General features: G+C 43.5%; 1 protein-coding gene across 1 annotated transcript in view; it reads left to right on the top strand.

Moving 5' to 3' along the window:
* Nucleotides 1–23,825, top strand: part of CCNI (cyclin I) — a 68,653-nt gene that overhangs the window by 9,942 nt on the left and 34,886 nt on the right. Inside the window, exon 2 of the mRNA XM_075352147.1 lies at nt 7,678–7,834. Within this exon, the coding sequence (XP_075208262.1) occupies nt 7,721–7,834 (114 nt within the window). The 5' untranslated portion in view covers nt 7,678–7,720. The remainder of the gene's footprint in view (nt 1–7,677; nt 7,835–23,825) is intronic.

Below are 23,825 nucleotides of genomic sequence, written 5' to 3'. Positions count from 1 at the left end.
CTGTGTTCTGGGATAAGGAGGGTGTGCTGCTAGTGGACTACCTTTAAAAGGGTTCTACCATCAATGCTAGTTATTACATTGAACTTTTGGACCAATTGAAGGCAGCTCTGAAGGCCAAAAGGCACAGCAAGCTGTCCAAAGGAATCTTGTTCCTGGAAGACAACGCCTGCGCTCACTGCACAAGCGACCATGGCAAAACTGTCAGAGCTGGGCTTCCAGGTGGTTGACCACCTACCTTATTCACCAGATGTAGCTCCCTACGACTATCATCTCTTTCCAAACCTGAAGAAACACCTCAAGGGTACCAAATTTCACACCATTTCTGATGCCATGGCTGCTATGGATGCCTGGTGAGGTACAACCAAAATCCTTCTTTTTGCTAGGCTTACAGAACTTGGAACACCGATGTAAGAAGTGTGTTGACATCAGTGGAGAGTATGTGGAATAAATGTAAAGTTTCATCTTATCTTGTTTCTTTCTGGGTACAGCCAAAGACTTATCAGCAGCCCCTTGTATACAGTGTGAGCCCATACACATATTAAAAAAAAAAAATCCCCACTTACTCACCTTACTCCCATTCTTCCAGCGTTCCGTTGCACTGACTCTCCACACAGCAGACACGCTGATGTGACGTTATCGTGTCTGCTTTCTCACACACTGATTAGTAGAAGGAGCCGGCGGCCCCACCAATATATTCACTGCTATCTGCATCCTGAGGATGCAGATATCTGTGACCTCAAGCGGTGGGCATCAGCGATTGCTGGGAGGTGGAGGGCATGGTGTGGCCCACAGTCCATTGTTTTCAGCCCTTCTGCTGTCTCGGTCCACACTTTGCCCAGCTCTGGTCTATACTGATGTTTACACGTACGTGTTTTGGTTTTTTTAGGACCATATTTCTCTGCAAAAATCACGGAGATGTCCGTATTTTTACCGACATCACGGATGAAAAGTTCCAATACAAGTCTGGGGTCCATAAAAACAAAGATAGCACACGGAGGACATCAATGCGCAGCTCATGATTAACATTGCAATATATAGGAGAAAGTTTATAATTTATCCATACAGGAAAATCACCAATGAAAAGCACACTGACCAAACACTAGAAATGAATTACAAAAACAGTCGTCTTCTTTTTGGGTGTAAATTAACAAAAGCAGGCATCTGTATGAGGCCTTAGAGAGCACTGATGTGGCTGTTACCTCTGCACCAAGACACAAACTCCGCCAAGTGGGTGAAATGTGAGCTGTACCGGATTTTGTGAACATACTGAAGACCTTACTTTCTTTTTGTAGACATCAGCAGGAACGCAATAGCAAAAGTTTGCAAAACGGGAAGTACACAAGCCACAATATGATTCATGTTAATTTAATTAGGTTTGTGCTTCCTTATAAGTACAAGATGCTCTGAGAAAGCTTGGATATCCCCAGCAGCAGTCCGGATACCATGCATGTAAGGCTTGGAGCGTTGTGCGTGAAAGAGGAACACACAACTACTAGGCACCCTTTAGTGTTGCTTAAAAGGATGACCTGGGTTTAAATTTGATGGGTAGCCCTCTATGGCCGTGCTCACCCGCTCACAGCTGTGTTTTTACACTTATTACACCAAAAAAGACCTGTCAAAATGATTCGTCCTGTAAGTACAAGTACAGCAATACCAATCTTACGTAGGGTTTATACTTAAGTAGTGAAAAATAAATTGGAAATTTGAAAACAAATTTGAAAAATGTAGTTTGTGTCATCCGGTTACGTTTTTGGTATATGCCACGCTTTTACTCCTTTTTATTACATTTTTTGGGGAAATTGCGCCAACTTAAAATATACCTTGAGTATCATGACATCAGATTTGGTAGTAAATTCCTTATAATCATAAAACCCAAGCAGAATATGTACCTAAATTATGCAAACTAGATCTCATCCAGTTTGTGCTCTACACTGAGGACCAAACACAACCCCCCTCTCTGAGACAGGCTGTCTGGCATTCACGTCTGCTCAAGGCTCGGTGATGGGTCAGACCTTGACTTATAGAGTGGCTGCATCGTGAGAAAGCTTGTTTCGCGGTTCAAGAGAACTAATTTGCATACTTTCTCCCATGGAGCATTGCATATAAAGGCCACCAAACACAGTGTGACCTTGACAAGTAAGACTTTTTGCCACTTGTCTATCGCAGGACCTTGTGGGTGGTAATGTGACCCCATTTACCTCCATAACAGCAAACATCGATTTTTTTTGGATGCTTGACTTGTGTTGCGGCCAAAAGCTCCATGTAGCCATAGCCTAATGATTGTGGCTTCCAAATGCCATTCCTGAAGGGACCTAAAGGAAATTCGGGATAGACTACATGTCCTATTAGTTGTACCTGTAGAAGTTTAAAAGGATTTTGGAAAAGTCGTTTTACCTTTTTGTCTATTAAATAACCCGTAGTTTTGGATCATGTACAGGAACTGCTCAGGTATTTCATAAATCACGAGACTAGATTGCTAAGTTTCCATTAATATCAATCTTAGTGTAAAATTTGGACTACGTGGGAGTCACTGAAGGACCTTAACATTTGAAGAACCTTTCCTGTGTCATTTTTTTTCCTCATATCAGTAATCCAGCAAATCCTATAGTGCCAGATGGGTTTAGAATTTTCATTTATTTTCTTTTATAGAATTTTCATTATTTTTTTTTCCAGTAAAATACTGTACCTGTTTAGGGTTTGTTCATATATTGTGTATTTGTTGCAGATTGATGTAGAGTTGTATGCAGAACACTCCTTATATATATACAGTACAGACCAAAAGTTTGGACACACCTTCTCATTCAAAGAGTTTTCTTTATTTTCATGACTCTGAAAATTGTAGATTCACATTGAAGGCATCAAAACTATAAATTAACACATGTGGAATGAAATAGTTAAAGTGTGAAACAACTGAAAATACAGTGCCTACAAGTAGTATTCAACCCCCTGCAGATTTAGCAGGTTTACACAATCGGAATTAACTTGGCATTGTGACATTTGGACTGTAGATCAGCCTGGAAGCGTGAAATGCACTGCAGCAAAAAAGAATGTTATTTCTTTTTTTTTTTTTTTAAATTGTGGAACGTTTATTCAGAGGGTCATTTATTATTCAACCCCTCAAACCACCAGAATTCTGTTTGGTTCCCCTAAAGTATTCAGAAGTATTTCAGGCACAGAGAGCAATGAGCTTCACATGTTTAGATTAATTATCTCTTTTTCCAGCCTTTTCTGACTAATTAAGACCCTCCCCAAACTTGTGAACAGCACTCATACTTGGTCAACATGGGAAAGACAAAGGAGCATTCCAAGGCCATCAGAGACAAGATCGTGGAGGGTCACAAGGCTGGCAAGGGGTACAAAACCCTTTCCAAGGAGTTGGGCCTACCTGTTTCCACTGTTGGGAGCATCATCCGGAAGTGGAAGGCTTATGGAACTACTGTTAGCCTTCCACGGCCTGGACAGCCTTTGAAAGTTTCCACCCGTGCCGAGGCCAGGCTTGTCCGAAGAGTCAAGGCTAACCCAAGGACAACAAGGAAGGAGCTCCGGGAAGATCTCATGGCAGTGGGGACATTGGTTTCAGTCAATACCATAAGCAACGTACTCCACCGCAGTGGTCTCCGTTCCAGACGAGCCCGTAAGGTACCTTTACTTTCAACGCGTCATGTCAAGGCTCGTCTACAGTTTGCTCATGATCACTTGGAGGACTCTGAGACAGACTGGTTCAAGGTTCTCTGGTCTGATGAGACCAAGATCGAGATCTTTGGTGCCAACCACACACGTGACGTTTGGAGACTGGATGGCACTGCATACGACCCCAAGAATACCATCCCTACAGTCATGCATGGTGGTGGCAGCATCATGCTGTGGGGCTGTTTCTCAGCCAAGGGGCCTGACCATCTGGTCCGCATCCATGGGAAGATGGATAGCACGGCCTACCTGGAGATTTTGGCCAAGAACCTCCGCTCCTCCATCAAGGATCTTAAGATGGGTCGTCATTTCATCTTCCAACAAGACAACGACCCAAAGCACACAGCCAAGAAAACCAAGGCCTGGTTCAAGAGGGAAAAAATCAAGGTGTTGCAGTGGCCTAGTCAGTCTCCTGACCTTAACCCAATTGAAAACTTGTGGAAGGAGCTCAAGATTAAAGTCCACATGAGACACACAAAGAACCTAGATAACTTGGAGAAGATTTGCATGGAGGAGTGGGCCAAGATAACTCCAGAGACCTGTGCCGGCCTGATCAGGTCTTATAAAAGACGATTATTAGCTGTAATTGCAAACAAGGGTTATTCCACAAAATATTAAACCTAGGGGTTGAATAATAATTGACCCACACTTTTATGTTGAAAATTTATTAAAATTTAACTGAGCAACATAACTTGTTGGTTTGTAAGATTTATGCATCTGTTAATAAATCCTGCTCTTGTTTGAAGTTTGCAGGCTCTAACTTATTTGCATCTTATCAAACCTGCTAAATCTGCAGGGGGTTGAAGACTACTTGTAGGCACTGTATGTCTTATATTCTAGGTTCTTCAGAGTAGCCACCTTTTGCTTTGATTACTGCTTTGCACACACTTGACATTCTCTTGATGAGCTTCAAGAGGTAGTCACTGGAAATGGTTTAATAAGTGGGATTTCTTGCCTTATAAATGGAGTTGGGACCATCAGTTGTGTTGTGCAGAAGTTTGGTGGATACACAGCTGATAGTCCTACTGAATAGACGGTTAAGGCTGCTTTTCACGCTGCGATATCGTGACCGATCTCGCTAGCGTGCGTCCCCGGCTCCATCGGTTGTGCGACACGGGCAAATCGCTGCCCGTGGCACACAACATCGCGCGGACACGTCACACTACTTGCCTGCCTAGCGACGTCACTGTGACCGGCAAACTGCCTCCTTTCTAAGGGGGCGGTTTGTTCAGCGTCATAGCAGCGTCACTGAACCGCCGCCCAATAGGGGCGGAGATGAGCGGGACAAAACATCCCGCCCACCTGCTTCCTTCCTCATTGCCGGCGGGCGCAGGTAAGGTGAGGTTCCTCGTTCCTGCGGTGTCACACGGAGCGATGTGTGCTGCCGCAGCAACGAGGAACCACATCACTAGCTGCAGCAGCAGCGATAATTGAGAATAGGGGGGCATGTCACCAATGAGCGATTTTGATAGTTTTTGCGACGTTTCAAAATCGGTGTCACATGCAATGACATCGCTAAAGCGGCCGGATGTGCGTCACAAATTCCGTGACCCCAACGAGATCGCTTGAGCGATATCGCAGCGTGTAAAGCAGCCTTTAGGCTATGTCCGCACTTTGCGTTTTCACCTTCGTTTCACCTGCTTTTCTGCAGCGTTTTGAACTGCAGCGTTTTCATGCCAAAAGGCATGCGTTTTGATTTTCAAGCAAAGTCTATGGAAAATGGGGATTTCTTGTGCGCACTTTGCAGTTCAAAACGCTGCGTTTAATTTGCATAATTTTGGGCAAAAACTCTGCGTTCAAAGAAGCAGCATGTCAATTGTTTTTGCTATTTGGGCTGCGTTTTGTTAACATTGAAGTCAATGAGAAGTTGCAAAAAGCTAGCAACATCAAAATTCCAGCGTTTTACATGCTTTTTAGCTGCAGAAAACTGGACTACATAAACGCATGTGTTTATGACATCAAAATAATGGAATGATATGTCCTTTTACCCACACACACATAGTCCGACAAATTAATAAAAAATATTAATTTATTGATATTTTAACCATATATAGTATAAAACCGGTATAATTATATTAAATATAACTTTTTTCGTTATGATTTAATAAATTATATTTGTTTTCATATTTTTTCCCTTTTTTCATAGTGTTTGTATGTGAAAAGTTTATTTAGTAGTGTCTTTGTAATCAAAACTCATCTGACTTTAAGCAATGGAAAAGCTTGTAAAAAGCGCTAAAAACGTGGCTAAAACGCGGTAAATACGCACGCGTATTTATCGCGTTTTGATGGTCAAAAGCAACCTTGGCAAAAGCACTTTCTGTCAGAGGATGCTTTTAGACCTGCAACTGCATCGACGCAAAGTGCGGACACCGCCTTAGATTTTGTATTATGGCAAGAAAAAAGCAGCTAAGCAAAGAAAAACGAGTGGCCATCATTACTTTAAGAAATGAAGATCAGTCAGTCCGAAAAATTGGGAAAACTTTGAAAGTGTCCCCAAGTGCAGTGTCAAAAACCATCAAACGCTACAAAGAAACTGGCTCACATGAGGACCGCCCCAGGAAAGGAAGACCAAGAGTCGCCTCTGCTGCGGAGGATAAATTTATCCGAGTCACCAGCCTCAGAAATCGCAGGTTAACAGCAGCTCAGATTAGAGACCAGGTCAATGCCACACAGAGTTCTAGCAGCAGACGCATCTCTAGAACAACTTTTAAGAGGAAACTTTGTGCATCAGGCCTTCATGGTAAATTAGCTGCTAGGAAACCACTGCTAAGGACAGGCAACAAGCAGAAGAGACTTGTGTGGGCTAAAGAACACAAGGAATGGACATTAGAAAAGTGGCAATCTGTGTTTTGGTCTGATGAGTCAAAATTTGAGATCTTTGGATCCATCCACCGTGTCTTTGTGCGATGCAGAAAAGGTGAACGGATGGACTCTACATGCCTGGTTCCCACCGTGAAGCATGGACGAGCAGGTGTTGCTGGTGACACTGTTGGGGATTTATTCAAAATTGAAGGCATACTGAACCAGCATGGCTATCACAGCATATTGCAGCGGCATGCTATTCTATCCAGTTTGCATTTAGTTGGACCATAATTTATTTTTCAACAAGACAATGACCCCAAACACATCTCCAGGCTGTATAAGGGCTATTCGACTAAGAAGGAGAGTGATGGGGTGCTACGCCAGATGACCTGGCCTCCACAGTCACCAGACCTGAACCCAATCGAGATGGTTTGGGGTGAGCTGGACCGCAGAGTGAAGGCAAAAGGGCCAACAAGTGCTAAGCATCTCTGGGAACTCCTTCAAGACTGTTGGAAGACCATTTCCGGTGACTACCTCTTGAAGCTCATTAAGAGAATGCCAAGAAGGTGCAAAGCAGTAATCAAATCAAAGCAAAAGGTGGCTACTTTGAAGAAGCTAGAATATAAGACATATTTTCAGTTGTTTCACGCTTTTTTGTTAAGTATTTCATTCCACATGTGTTAATTCATAGTTTTGATGCCTTCAATGTGAATCTACAATTTTCAGAGTCATGAAAATAAAGAAAACTCTTTGAATGAGGTGTGTCCAAACGTTTGGTCTGTACTGTATATAAGGATATAGAATATCGTTACACCCTAACCACCCTTTGTAATTTGCTTTATTATAAAATACCCTACACTTTTCCCTATCTAGTTAAACCTAAATGTGTTTTTTTTTTTTTACTGCAAGAGTCTCAGATATGATGTCACAGGTGGCTGGTGCTGCACTCACTTCTGTGCAGCATCTGTTGCCCCTCCTGCAACAGGATGTCATCAAAGGGCGGCGCTGAATTGTATGGGATCTGATAGTAGAGTATGGCCTTTACTTTTAAAATTCTGCTTAATTCATCGTACATCATGTTTTTGTGATATTTATCTCTGTAACATTGCAGTCACATCATATCTGAGGACAATCCTTATATTTTTGGGTCTACATTGTTCAACATGTCCTACGTCTTCTCTTTTACAGGTAGCTGTATCCGGTTGGGTGGCAGGCGTATCCAAGGGGTACCATGAGGTACACTGGACCCCTGGAGAGCCAGAGACTGTCCTTTCTATTAGAAAGGGCAGTCTCTAGAGAAGCCCAGATGTGGAAGGTGTCCGTGCATAAGACGCCAGCCAATCAGGTACATATTTCTGGTTTCCTAAACGATAATAATTGCATCATTTATGTATATAATGCTTAAATGTTGATTAAAGAGGATCTGATATTTTTCCTGACTTAGTGGTAGTGGTCGCTCATCACTAGTTACAAGTATTAAGCATGGTAGTGCTCACTCTTCACTAGTTACAAGTACAGGGCACCTGAGCATGGTAGTACTCACTCATCACTAGTTACGAGTACCAAGTACCCCAGCATGGTAGTGCTCCCTCATCACTAGTTAGAAGTACCAAGCATGGTAGTGCCCACTCATCACTAGTTACTAATACTGAGCACTTGAGTATGGTAGTGCCCGCTCATCACTAATTACGAGTACTGAGCACCCAAGCATGGTAGTGCTCGCTCATCACTAGTCAGAAGTAATTGCAGATCCTCTTTAATATTATCTGTCTCTGGACTCGAAGTACAATAGATAATGTAAGTGATATAATCTCTGTGCCAAGTACCGGTAGTACACACATAGAAGTATAGACTAAATAATATCAATGTATAATGACAGCACATTAGAGAAATATGAGGACAAATGCCTCCAGCTGCAGTTATGGCCTGAACAACATAGAGGGCACCTTGCGATACAGGATATTATTATAACTTTTTCTATTCATGTTAACATTACTTTGCCTTTTTAATATGTACAATACAAAGGGTTTTAGGAAAATCTAGAAGCGTTAATAGTTTTTTTTATCAATTAACAAAATGCACAGTGAATGAACAAAAGAATAAAGAAAAAAACTAAATCAATATTTAATGAGTCTTCCAAACAGCATGGACTTTTCTAGGTAGGCCGGGGCCACACTGGGCACTACTGCAATCCTTGCATGACACTCGGCTCACACTGGCAGCACAGCGGGAGCCGAGTGTCATGCGAGTGTCACTGCGACTGAGGTCTGATCATGCGATCGGACCTCAACTGAGGAGGGGTGGGCCGGCTCTGAGGAGGGGAGGGAGTGATTTATCTCGCTCTCTCCTCCGAAATCGACTATTGCCATTCTTGCACTGCACTCGCAGTACACCGGTGTAATGCGAGTGCAGTGCAATTTTTCTCTTGCCCCATAGACTTGAATGGGTGCGAGAGAAACAAGGATCGCATGGTACCCACAGCATGCTGCGATTGTTTTCTCGGTCCGATTAGGTCTGAGAAAATAATAGCTCATGGGTGCTGGCACACAGGCTAATATTGGTCCGAGTGGAATGCGATGTTTTATCGCATCCCACTCGCTCCAATTTTCATGCCGTGTGTCTTAGGCATTACACTTGTACACAGTTTACTCGATAGGGAAATTGTTCCAAACATCTGTGAGAACTTTTACCACAGATATTCTGAGACTTGATGTTCTTGTAAAGGAAAGGGTGTTCACATTAACCCCTTCACGACCATGGACGGATCTATCCGTCATGGAGCGTGTCATGTTAAGCCCTGCCCCCTGCCGCGGGCAGACGGCGGTCGGCACACATATCAGCTGTTTTCAACAGCTGACATGTGCCTGCTAGCCTCGGGTGGAATCGCTTCCACCCGCGGCCATTAACCCCTTAAATCTTGCTGCCAAAGTCTGGCAGCAAGATCTATATGCGCGCGGCCATGTTTTTTACTTACCGCCGCCCCCACCGGAAGTCACGTGAGTGATAGCGTGACTTTCGGTGGTTGCCATCATAGCACAGGGTCATGTGATGACGCCTGCAGCTATGAAGTTTCACTTTCGTTTTCCCTCGGCCGCGAGCAGAGAGAATCAGAAAGTGACTGAATCTGCTGTTTACAGCTGTATAGCTGTGATCAGCAGATAGATAAGAGCGATCGGATTGCTGATCGCTATAGCCCCCTAGGGGGACTAGTAAAATAAAAAAAGTAAAAAAAAAAGTTTAAAAAAATAAAAAAAAACAAAAAAAACCTAAAAGTTCAAATCACCCACCTTTCCCCCCATTGAAAATTAAAGGGTTAAAAAATAAATAAATATGCACGTATTTGGTATCGCCGCGTTCAGAAATGCCCGATCTATCAAAATATAAAATCAATTCATTTGATTGGTCAACGGCGTAGTGGCAAAAAAATTCCAAACGCCAAAATTACGTTTTTTGGTCGCCGCAAGTTTTACGCAAAATGCAATAACAGGCGATCAAAACGTAGCATCTGCGCAAAATTGGTACCATTAGAAACGACAGCTCGAGACGCAAAAAATAAGCCGTCACTGAGCCATAGATCCCAAAAAAAGAGAACGCTACGTGTTTCGGAAAATGGCGCAAAACGTGCGCCACTTTTATTGGACAAACTTGTGAATTTTTTTTAACCCCTTAGATACAAGTAAACCTATACATGTTTGGTGTCTACAAACTCGCACAGACCTCAGGCATCATACCCACACATCAGTTTTACCATATAGTGAACACCGTGAATAAAACATCCCAAAAACTATTGTGCCATCACACTTTTTTAGCAGTTTTTCCACACTTGGAATTTTTTTGCTGTTTTCCAATACACCATATGGTAAAACTTATGGTTTCATTTAAAAGTACAACTTGTCCCGCAAAAAACAAGCCCTCATATGGCAAGATTGACGGAAAAATAAAAAAGTTACGGCTCTCGGAAGAAGGGGAGCAAAAAACAAAAACGCAAAAACGGAAAGTGCCCCGGGGCTGAAGGGGTTAAATACTGATTTGACTTAGATTTCCCTTTTGTTCATTCACGTTAATCGATAATAATAAACTATTATAACTTCTATTTTTTAAAGCTTTCTTACTTTTCTGCATTTTATTCTTACTTTTCTTAAAATGTTTGCACGGTATTGACTTAGAAATTGTCCCATAAGTTATGTATCTTCCACATTGCCCGTAAATATGTATTTGTATCTTTAGTGTCGGCTTTGCTGCATTCCTCCGGTTATATAAGTCGACAGATGGCTAAACTAAGTTGCCTTTTTATAGCCTTCAGATAATGTTTGCAGGAACATAGCTCACTGTGGGGAATTTATAATTATAGTTTGTATTAAAAGCTGTAGACAATGCGTTATAGGGTAATATAGCTCATTTTTGTCTTTACACTGCAGTTTGCTGATTTTCCCAGTTTAGATATGCTCCTACTTGCCCCTTGGAGTCATGTAAAGAGCTGGCTTGTACAATATAGTATGTGCGATCTTATGGGATTCTTCAGGCTAGAATACAGATTTTCTTATTGTGTACAGTCTTTCTTTGAGTCCTTTCAAGGATGCCAGTAAGCGTTCATAATATAAAATATACGGCGCACCACAAAAAGGAGCTGGAGGCTACTTCTACTAGGAAACATTTATTACTCTATGCCTCTCCTCAAGTGACCGCATAAACTGACTTGTGCAGAACACATATCTACAAGTAACACAAAAAAAAACCCCAATATAAGTATGTGAAGGGTTCCCACTTTTGAGATACATCCTTTCCAGCTGAAACCCATGTTTTTGGCTGGTTTAAAAAACATGTATGCTGCATGATTGTGTCCAGTCCCCCAAAAAAAGAAAGAACATTTTAACTGGATTTGTTGTTTTTTTAACATTGAAGTCTATTGGAAACTGATCATAACAGATGATCATTTATGATTTCATTCCTTAACATCTGATTTTTAGTATTGCCTGTGACCAGAACATTAGAAACATCTCTAGTGATAGGTCCTAAAAAATAGAACATAAACTGATGCAAACAGTGGCGTAACTAGAGTTTGATGGGCCCTGGTGCAAAATTTGGACCGGGGCCCCCCTCCATGTACACCGACACTTAGGGTACGGGATAATGATGCTGACACTTGGCTTTTACCCACAGCACCCAGCTTTCCCATGATCTGATATCCATCTTGTCCTCGGCACCGAGCTTCCCCATGCTCTGTCATACATCTTTCCCTCAGCACCCAGCTTTCCCCATATCAGAGCATGGGAAAGCTGGGTGCTGAGAGATGTATAGCAGAGCATGGGAAAGCTGGGTGCTGAGGGAAAGAGCCTTTTTTCCTCAGCACAAAACATTACCACCCCATGCTCGTATCTTTGTCCCCCCTTGTATAAAGTTCTCCAACAAATACTATAATGGCCCCCACATAGCCTTCCATATAGTATAAAGGGTCCCACATAACCCTTCATATATTAGAATGCACCTCCATAGTCTTCCATGTATTATAATGCATTTCCCATAGTCCTCCATGTATTATAATGCATTTCCCATAGTTCTCCATATATTATACTGCACCACATAGTCCTCCATGTTTTATAATGCACCCCCACAGACCATGTGTAAGGTATACTCCATAGTCCTCCATATATTATAATGTATCCCCCATAGTCCTATATGTATTATAATGCAGCCCCATGAATCATCATATTGTATTATGCAGCCCCATACTCCTCCATGTATAATGCACCCCTATAGTCCATGTATAAGGTGTCCTTCATGTTTATTATGCAGTCCCATAGACCTCCATGTATCATGCAGCCAGTCCCACCAGGGCCTCCATGTGTCTTGCAGCCAGCCCCACCAGGTGTCATGCAGCCAGCCCCCCCAGGGCCTCTATGTGTCATGCAGCCAGCCCCACCAGGGCCCCCATGTGTCATGCAGCCAGCCCCCCCAGGTGTCATTCAGCCTGCCCCCCTAGGGCCTCCATGTGTCATGCAACCAGCCCCCCCTGGGCTTCTATGTGTCATGCAGCCAGCGGCAAAATAAAAAAACAAGTACCTCTCTTCTCCTTCCAACCCCTGTGACCGCGGTAGTTACGCCCCTGCCCCCATATGTCACACACCCTGCTCCCCATACAGCCTGCACACCCATATCACACACACTACACCCCCATATGTCACACACCCTGCTCCCCATACAGCCTGCACCCCCCAGATCACACACACTACACCCCCATATGTCACACACCCTGCCCCACATATCTCACCCTGCCTGTACCCAAACTTACCCCTCTCAAACACTCTGCACCCCTTCACATCCTTCTGTCACAGTCTGCAGCCCTCATATGCCACCCCCCCCTCATGTTCCCTCTTTTCTCATTACCAGTCATGTGTCAAAAGTATCTTCTCCTGCTTTCTGCCCGGCATCCTGTGTCTCCTCCCACACAGTCACATGGGCATGACATCATCACAGGTCCTGGTAGGGATGGATTCCGTCTGCCGTGCAGGATCACTTCTGCCCTGCTGCAGGTCAGGAACGCCTGGTGGCCTCTCCAGATCAGGGGCCCCTCTGCCCCCTGCTGACACCGCCCCCTTGACTCACAGGCCGGCCCCCTAACGGTCGCGCAGTCGGCGACTACACAGCGGCACTACACATAGGGGCCCGGCAGCCGGCTCTGCAGAGCGGCTGCCGGGTCCATATAACCCTGCGGGCCCGGTCGCAGTGGCGACCTCTGCGACCGCGGTCGTTACGCCCCTGGATGCAAACTGGAAAGCAAAGTGTTTATATTTTATTAAAGATGGGCCTGTTCAGAAAGTGAATTTTTTGGTATTCATATTGCTACATTTTTAAATGGATTCAGGGGTTTTTTTTCTAAAGAGGTTGACTCCTACTTTTACATTGATGGCCTATCCTAAGGCAGGCTTTGCACACTACGATATCGCAGGTGCGATATCGGTGAGGTCAAATCGAAAGTGACGCACATCCGGCGTCGCTGTCGACATCGGAGTATCTGAATCCTTTTTACTACGATTAACGAGCGCAAAAGCGTCGAAATCATATGATCGGTGTAGCGTCGGTCATTTCCATAATTTCGGAAGGACCGATGTTACAATGTTGTTCCTCGTTCCTGCAGTAGCACACATCACTGTGTGTGAAGCCGAAGGAGTGAGGAACATCGCCTTACCTGCATCCCGGCTGCAATGAGGAAGGGAGGAGGTGGGCGGGATGTTTACGTCCCGCTCATCTCGGCCCCTCTGCTTCTATTGGCCGCCTGCCGTGTGACGTCGCTGTGACGCCGCACGACCCGCCCCCTTAGGAAGGAGGCGGTTCACCGGCCAGAACAACGTCGCAGGGCAGGTAAGTGCATGTGAAGCTGCCGTAGCGATAATGTTCGCTACGGCAGCTATCACAAGATATCACAGCTGCGACGGGGGCGGGGACTATCGCGCTCGGCATCGCTACCATCGGCTTGCAATGTCGTAGTGTGCAAAGTACCCCATAGGATTGGTCATCAATGTCTGATCAGCTAGGGTCCTACACCCAGCACCCCAGTCGATCATCTGTGCTCGGTGCCAGCAGCTGCAACAGGTGGCGGGAAATGCTCAGTTCTGGAGCTGCCCCGTCTTCTGATAGCATCTGAGGCCGGGAACTGCACATACGCCTACTATTGATCTGATTAGGAGGTGTATGTACAGTACCCAGTCGCTGCCACTATAAGTTGATGGAGCTGCCCTTGAACTGAACATTTCCAGCTGCCGCTGGCACTGAAAACAGCTGATCGGCGGGTGTGTCGGGTATCGGATCTTGGCCGATCACACATTGATGACCTATCCTAAGAATAGGCCATCAATGTTAAAGTAGTGGCCAACCTCTTTAATACTGTATCTGTTATCAACAGATGACACCTGGCCATGTGAACAGAGCCTTAAAGATCATAACATACAAATGGTTTGAAAATAACTTACGTAGGAATGGATTGCCTGCTATTATTTTTGGCATTATCAAACTATATTCTTAAAATGATATTGTGTAGTCTTTACTAGTACTGGTACATCACCATTCCTGTCTTCCTAAGCATTTGCATTTATAAGCCTTAGGAACCAATATTAAGTAGTAATCCAACATTTGGGTCCTTATTAAAAATTTGTTATAAACTAAACCCACCTATTAGTTGGCTTACAAGTAATTTGCAACAAAATTTTGGCTCAATTCTGACCTCATTGCCATCCCTGTTAAGCTGTGCCTCCTTGTTGAGAGTCAGAAAACACGTCTAAGACACCTAAAATATATGGTGCAAGTCATGTAAGTAACTAAGAAAGAATTGTGGCATATTTAGCTTAGCCAGTGTTCAGCCATATTTCTTCTTAATGGCTTAAAGAGCTTTTCTATTGTGTGTGTTCTTCTAGTGCTCTCTTCTGGGTCAACTAGTCCTTATAGTGTTCTCTTCTATTTCCTGATCGCTACAGATGGGAAATTACAGAATGTCATCTATGTACACAATCCATCACAAGTTTAACAATTGCAATGCTACTTTTATTCCTTTCATATACAGTGCCTTGCGAAAGTATTCAGCCCCCTTGAATTTTTCAACCTTTTCCCACATTTCAGGCTTCAAACATAAAGATAAAAAATTAACTTTTATGGAGAAGAATCAACAACAAGTGGGACACAATTGTGAAGTTGAACAAAATGTATTGCTTATTTTATACATTTTTAAAAAATAACTGAAAATTGGGGCGTGCAATATTATTCGTCCCCTTTAAGTTAATACTTTGTGGCGCCACCTTTTGCCGTGATTACAGCTGCACGTTGCTTGGGGTATGTCTCTATCAGTTTTGCACATCGAGAGACTGAAATTCTTGCACATTCTTCCTTTGCAAACAGCTCGAGCTAAGTGAGGTTGGATGGAGAGCGTTTGTGAACAGCAGTTTTCAGCTCTTTCCACAGATTCTCGATTGGATTCAGGTCTGGACTTTGACTTGGCCATTCTAACACCTGGATACATTTATTTGTGAACCATTCCATTGTAGATTTTGCTTTATGTTTGGGATCATTGTCTTGTTGGAAGACAAATCTCCGTCCTAGTCTCAGGTCTTTTGCAGACTCCAACAAGTTTTTTTCAAGAATGGTCCTGTATTTGGCTCCATCCATCTTCCCATCAATTTTAACCAACTTCCCTGTCCCTGCTGAAGAAAAGCAGGCCCAAACCATGATGCTGCCACCACCATGTTTTACAGTGGGGATGGTGTGTTCAGGGTGATGAGCTGTGTTTCTTTTACGCCAAACATATCATTTGGCATTGTGCCCAAATAGTTCAATTTTGGTTTCATCTGACCAGAGCACCTTCTTCCACATGTTTGGTGTGTCTCCCAGGTGGCTTGTGGCAAACTTTAAACAACACTTTTTATGGATATCTTTGAGAAATGGCTTTCTCCTTGCCACTCTTCCATAAAGGCCAGATTTATGCAGTGTACGACTGATTGTTGTCCTATGGACAGACTCTCCCACCTCAGCTGTAGATCTCTGCAGTTCATCCAGAGTGATCATGGGCCTCTTGACTGCATCTCTGATCAGTCTTCTCCTTGTTTGAGATGAACATTTGGATGGACAGCCAAGTCTTGGTAGATTTGAAGTAGTATGATACACCTTCCATTTCAATATGATCGCTTATGCAGTGCTCCTTGGGATGCTTTAAATTTCTCCACAACAGTATCACGAACCTGCCTGTTGTGTTCCTTGGTCTTCATGATGCTCTCTGTGCTTTAAACAGAACACTGAGACTATCACAGAGCAGGTGCATTTATACGGAGACTTGATTACACACAGGTGGATTATATTTATCATCATCGGTCATTTAGGACAACATTGGATCATTCAGAGATCCTCAATGAACTTCTGGAGTGAGTTTGCTGCACTGAAAGTAAAGGGGCCGAATAATATTGCAGGCCCCAATTTTCAGCTATTTATTTTTTAAAAAAGTTCAAAATAAGCAATAAATTTCTTTCAACTTCACAATTGTGTCCCACTTGTTGTTGATTCTTCATCATAACATTACAATTTTTATCTTCATGTTTGAAGCCTGAAATGTGGGAAAAGGTTGAAAAATTCAAGGGGGCCGAATATTTTCGCAAGGCACTGTAATTTCTTTAAGCGCTGTAAGACTTTTGTCACGTCACTTTAAAAAGTCAGTGGAGTTGATTTTATTTTAACAACAGCTGCAGGCTTTGCCGGTAACCAATGTTTCGGTTCATCTTTGTAATGCCGGATGTTTGAGAGTTTGCTGAATTTGGGAAAACACTTTAGCTGGGGTGCGAATTGTTCTGCTGGAGTGATGTCGTCCCATCATAGGAACATGTTACCGTGTCATCAATACAGCAGGAAGTAGAGACAAAAGAATGGCGCGGCACTGGAATGTTTGGTATAGTAATCCGAAAGTATATTAAAAACGTGATTCTCAAGATGATATCTTAAAAGGGAACCTGTCACATGATTCATGTAGGTTGAACCACAGGCAAATATATATCACAGTCTGGCCACTTCATTACAACCATATATGTTTTGCTATGAATCGTTGTGGCATTCCAGAGAAGAACTTAGTTCTAAGCATAGTCATAGGCAAGGTGACTAGTCCAAAAGGTATGTACCATCTTGCTTATTTCCTGCCTGCTTGACTGACAAGTCTTTTCCTACACATGTGCAGTAGGGAGGAGCTCTCAGTGGGGTGGTGGGAGAAGTCAGTGGGGACATGCCTTTTGGACTAGTCCTCTTGTCCCTCTGCATTTCATAGTAAAACATATGTGTTTGTAATGCAGAAGCTGATCTCTTGTTCCTGCTGCCCGTCTTTCAGGCAGTATGAATCATGTACAAAAATTATGAAAAGATGGTTACCAATTCACCTCTATGAGAGTGAGTGCAGAGTTCTCGGCATGGAAAAAGCCATTCCAGTCTGGTGTGGCACAGAGAAAATTCAAGGAAGAAAGTGATCCAGCTGTCTTCCAAATAAATAAGTAAGCTTAATTCTAACATCTTAAAATCGGGACATTCTAAAGTATATCCAAAAAGATTTAATCCTTTTTTTCCTGCAATGTTTTAGGCCATACGCAGGTCCTTATCAATGAATAATGACAAGCCAAGAACAGCTCTTTTAGCCCTACTACCCAAGGACAGCGCTCTTGTCCCTACTACCCAGGCACAGCGCTCTTGTCCCTACTACTCAGGGACAGCGCTCTTGTCCCTACTACCCAGGTACAGCGCTCTTGTCCCTACTACCCAGGGACAGCGCTCTTGGCCCTACTACCCAGGGACAGCGCTCTTGGCCCTAGTTCCCAGGGACAGCACTCTTGGCCCTAGTTCCCAGGGACAGCACTCTTGGCCCTAGTTCCCAGGGACAGCACTCTTGGCCCTACTTCCCAGGGACAGCACTCTTGGCCCTACTTCCCAGGGACAGCACTCTTTTCCCTACTTCCCAGGGACAGCGCTCTTTTCCCTACTTCCCAGGGAAAGCGCTCTTGGCCCTACTACCCTTCATCTCGCCAAACAGACATACTTCACCACCCTTATCTCCTCACTATCCAACAATCCAAAAAAGCTCTTTGACATCTTTCACTCCCTCCTCAGTCCCAAAGCACAGACCCCTATCACAGACCTTCATGCTGATGACCTGGCCTCGTATTTCACAGAGAAAATAGAAAACATCCGCCAAGAGATCAGCTCCCAGCCACCAAGCTTTGTGAATCCCATCCCTCCCCATATCCCATCCAGCTCACTTTCCACATTTGACTCAGTCACAAAGGAGGAAGTCTCCAGGCTCCTCTCTTCTTCTCGTCCTACCACTTGCCCTACTGATCCCTTCCCCTCACACCTACTCCAGACGCTCTCTCCGGTTGTCACTACTCGCCTAACTAAAATCTTCAATCTCTCTCTCTCTTCTGGTATCTTCCCTTCCTCCCTCACACACTCTATCATTACTCCATAATTAAAAAAACCTTCCCTTGATCCGTCCTGCACAAGAAACTACAGACCAGTCTCCAATTTCTCCTTCATCTCTAAACTCTTGGAGCGCCTGGTCTACTTTCGCCTCACCCGCTACCTCTCATCTCACTCTCTTCTAGATCCCTTACAGTCTGGCTTCCGCCCTTTACACTCAACAGAAACTGCCCTTGTCAAAGTGACAAATGACCTATTGACAGCAAAACGTAACGGTGACCACTCTCTGCTTATTCTTCTTGACCTTCCTGCCGCCTTAGACACTGTTGACCACCATCTCCTTCACTCTATGCTCCATTCTATCGGCCTAAAGGACACTGTTCTTGCCTGGTTCTCTTCCTATCTTTCTGGCCGCTCATTCAGTGTATCATTTGCTGGCTCCACATCTTCTCCTCTTCCTCTCACTGTTGGGGTCCCTAAAGGTTCAGTCCTCGGCCCTCTTCTTTTCTCCCTCTACACTGCCCCAATTGGAATGACCATCAGCAGATTTGGCTTCCAGTACCATCTTTATGCTGATGACACACAGCTATACACCTCATCCCCTGAGCTCACCCCCGCTGTACTACAGAACACAAGTGACTGTCTAACTGCAGTTTGCAACATCATGTCTGCTCTCTATCTGAAACTTAACCTTTCCAAAACTGAACTTCTGCTTTTCCCTCCATCTCCCAACCTTCCTAAACCTGACATCTCCCTCTCTGTGTGTGGCACAACGATAAGTCCTAGGCAGCAAGCCCGCTGCCTGGGGGTTATACTTGACACTAATCTCTCCTTCACCTCCCACATACAATCTCTTGCCCGCTCCTGCCGCTTGCACCTCAAGAACATCTATAGAATCCGCCCCTTTCTGACAATGGAAACGACAAAAACCCTCACCATGGCCCTGATCCACTCTCGCCTTGACTACTGTAACTTTCTATTAATTGGTCTCCCCCTAACTAGACTCTCTCCTCTACAGTCCATCCATAATGCAGCAGCCAGGGTCACCTATCTGGCTAACCGCTACTCGGATGCCTCTGCTCTGTGCCAGTCATTGCACTGGCTGCCCATATATCACAGGATCCAATTCAAACTGCTTGTTCTCACCCACAAAGCTCTCCACAGTGCAGCACCCCCCTACATCTCCGCCCTCCTCTCTGTCTATCATCCCACCCGTTCTCTACACTCTGCAAATGACTTTCGACTAACATCCACACTAATTCGAATCTCCCACTCCCGAATCCAAGACTTCTTCCGAGCTGCACCAACCCTCTGGAATGCTCTACCCCAAGAAGTTAGGACGAATCACAACTTACTCAGCTTCAGAAGCTCCCTAAAAACGCTTCTTTTTAGGGCGGCCTATCACACTCCCTAGCCAAACTAATTTCACCTAATCCCTCTACAACTTCTCAGAACATAACCCCACGTCAAACTCCATGGCACCCAAATGCATCTCAATGCTCTAGCCAACTGGTCCAGGAAGCCATTATCTATCCCCCATTTCCTTGAGATGGCTGGATTGTCATTGTAAATAAGCACTTGTACCTTGCCCCCTCCCCCCATCTCATTGTAGATTGTAAGCTCTCACGAGCAGGGTTGCCTTTTTTCCCTTTAAATATTGTATCTTCTATAATTGTTACTTGTTTGTATATGTTTATGTATATGATATGTATATGAGCCTCCTGAATTGTAAAACGCTGCGGAATATGTTGGCGCTATAGAAATAAAGATTATTATTATTATTACCCAGGGACAGCACTCTTGGCCCTACTTCCCAGCGACAGCGCTCTTGGCCCTACTTCCCAGGGACAGCGCTCTTGGCCCTACTTCCCAGGGACAGTGCTCTTGGCCCTACTTCCCAGGGACAGCGCTCTTGTCCCTACTACCCAGGGACAGCACTCTTGGCCCTACTACCCAGGGACAGCGCTCTTGGCCCTACTACCCAGGGACAGCGCTCTTGGCCCTACTACCCAGGGACAGCGCTTTTGGCCCTACTACCCAGGGACAGCGCTCTTGGCCCTACTACCCAGGGACAGCTTTAAGAGAGCTGTTTCTGTCTGGGTCTGGTAAGGTGTTTGACACCTCTGACATGTACAGAAGAGGGAGCCTTATTTCGGGAAAGGAGAGATGCAGAGACAATTAAAGACAGGTTCAGGAGAACAGCAGCATTTACAAGAGGTAAAACAATTACATATTTATGGCAAGTGACAGGTCCTGTTTAAGGTCAAATCTTATCAAAGTGGCAGCCAGAAGAGGTCTTTTAAAACGTTTTCTACTAGGAAGAACAGAACACTGCAGCTTGTCGAAGGCTTACATATTGCATTTTTCTTTTCTACAAGACACCAAAGTGCAAAAAATATGAAAAATACTTAATTATTGATAGTAGAAGCTTCACTAGATCTGCCTAAGTAATATCCTCTCCATTTTTTTTTACCTTTGTGCACAGGATGTTTACAGTGTCTAAATATTGTGTTCCTGAGCGTTTGCACTTTTTTCTTATGGAAGTCTGTAAGATACGGTATGTGACAGAAGTGCCCGATATTTTCCATCCAGCGCCTGTTTGGTAGAATGGTGGTACATTCCACAGTCTGAACAGTTGCTTTACATGTGAACAGTTGCTTCTACAACAGTCTTGAGAACGTATTAATTCCATGTCTGATTTTTTTATTTTTAATGTCCTGAGGCATACTTTGCAGTAATAATCTGTATTATGTGCTTATAGGAAGGTTGTATTTGCTTCTGCACGTCAGAGATGCACAATTATGATGCAGATTGTCTAAATCACAGTCATTAAATAAATGGCGTGTCTACAGAGGAGTTTTTATTGTTGTATATGCAGGAAGCACAGTATATCGTAAGGTATTTAGAATACAGGTCTGCGCTTGTGCCTCCTCTATGTTGTATTTCCTTCTACGGAATTCTGTAGTTTTACAATAATTTAACAATTTTTTTGAGGTTTTGTTCTTGATGGTTAACTTCCATCAGGTGTTCACTGCCCATGGCTGCAATGGTGTCTTTCGCTATTTTGCATGGTAATAAAAAAAAAAAAGACAAGAGTAAAAAGCCTAATGATCCTACTGTAAGTACGGTAAATGGAATCCTTTAGAACCCTCTTCATATATATTTGGCGTTCTGGTTTTGTTTTCTTCCATCTTAGTGCAGGAACGGCAGGTGAAACTGAGGACAGAATTGGACCCATGCTATCCTATGAGATCAATGTTAGAATCCATTGCACCAACACTGGCACTGCCTTCATAATTTTTCTCTCCATTTTAGAACCGCAGACCAATATGTCATCAGTTGTGTTGAACTTTGGAAGGCTGCTATATTTCGCAATTTATAGCTGTATAATGGATTATGTCGCTAATAGAGTTCTACTGTAAAAAGCAAAACAAAAAATACATCTACTATGCTATTCCTACTACCACAAAAAGGATGCCAGGGCTCATAGTATGCCATAAGGTCACTTCCAGCAGGCTTATGGATACTTATGTTGTATACAGTGGAAACTTTCCTGACACATAGGCCAAAGAAAAGATTGAAATGAAGTGAGAAAAACACAACCTGAAATAATGTAGGAGTAAGGGGCCCTAAATCAAAACCAAGTTAGCAAAATGACCTTATTCAATATACCGTACATATTAAAAATGGCACTACAAAGAAAAAATACTAATTGTAGACCAAAGATAGAGATCACTAGGAATAATATAGTTATTCGGGCAGTGGCAACCAAGGCCTCACTGTCCCTGAATATATACCTAAATTGACCCTGTCTATTCGCGGAGGTTGGCACCCTAATAAAGACAATATGGCGCATCTGTTCAACGAAGAGTATTTCTAAATGGCCCTACTAAACAATCTCTTTGGTCAAAAGAAATAACCAACACCCAAACAGTGCACACCATTAAAATGTCAGCTTGTGCCTTTGGGGACAGAGTAAACCTATGAGCAGTGGTGCAACTTGAAGCTTGTAGGCCCCAATGCCAAATCTCCAGCAGGGTTCAAGGCCTGGTTTTACTTGGATCCCTTCCTATTCCCCCTGCAATTTCACTGCTGCTTGGTAACCTCACTTGTTCCAAAAAGTAATAAAAATGCCTTAAAACATTCTTGCTCTCTCATTATTCTGGCATTTGGCAAATATAAATAATTTTGGTTTCTAATTGACCTAAAACGGGAAAGGTTTATTCTGATTTCATGTCACATAGTGAGAAAAACATGCATGTGTGTCTTTATAGATAGTGAATTTGTAAACTTCTGGTTTCGGCTGTATGGCTTAATGTGTCATTGTAGAGGTTTGTGCTGCAGAAAGGTACTTCAGGGTCCTCCGTTTTTGTTTTCTACTTCCACCTTCGTCATTTTTGCTTTTTTTTTTATTTTACTTTTAGGCTTCCTGTGGTATAATTAGTGGATATCTCTTTTCTGTTCTGTGCTCTCAATCACAATAGATATGACATTGTAAAGAGTGTGATACTATTATTACACCCTAGATTGATCCCTCGTATTGCGGCTCGGTCCAGGCTGAAGCTGCTGTGCCTTTCATTATACAGTTTATAATTAGCTGCTCTCTACTTTACAGGCAGCTTCTTTAGGTTTGGAATGAAAGCCAGAAGCTTACTTTTTCCCACGTTCATTGCTGGATCATGTGAGGCTTTAAAGTTGAATCACAGGCCGCTGTTTTCAGTTCATGTTAGAAGTAGACTGAAAAGGTTGTAGGGTCAATGGCCTAAGTATACAACACTACTTTTATTATTTCATTCTTTCAATCAGATCTGAGGGGGCTTTAAAGCCAAGTACACAGCATGATACATCAGTTTTAGGTGCTTACGAATTCTCTGCATCTAAAGTTTCCCATACTCATAGTATGTGTTGATTTATGTCACCCTTACGGCAGACAACTGGATGACTGCTAGTCCCCATGGTCATTTGTCCTCGTGAAGTCACCAACAGAACATATTGTAAAGCTTTTCTTTAAATCTATTGTGCTTTAAAGTATGTAAACTTGGCATATTTTTAGGCAGATTCCGACTGAAACCCACCTGAAAATGCTCAATATGATTTGCTGTGTGTGCGTTAAGGTTTTTATAACTGTATAGCTCCAGAATCGGTGAAGAGGCTAAAAGAAGTGATCTGACCGTTCTTCTGGCCACTTGGAAGACACCTGGATGATATCTTATATATGAAATGTAAAAAAAAAAGCGCAAGACGCACAGCCGTCACAAGAATGACAGAAACGACAGTTAAAAAACATCTTTGTTGTTATCCTTCAGCGTCTTCTGCCTCAAAAAAAACTATCCGGGAAAGCCGGCGTATTTAAGATGACGTGTGCACCTACTCTTCGTTGCAGAAAGAGTATAGAATTTTTCTCTGAA

Source organism: Anomaloglossus baeobatrachus, chromosome 1, assembly GCF_048569485.1.
Source record: "Anomaloglossus baeobatrachus isolate aAnoBae1 chromosome 1, aAnoBae1.hap1, whole genome shotgun sequence".
NCBI classification, from domain to species: domain Eukaryota; kingdom Metazoa; phylum Chordata; class Amphibia; order Anura; family Aromobatidae; genus Anomaloglossus; species Anomaloglossus baeobatrachus.
Note: the sequence above shows the minus strand (reverse complement) of the source record. Positions and strands in the feature narration are given on the sequence as shown.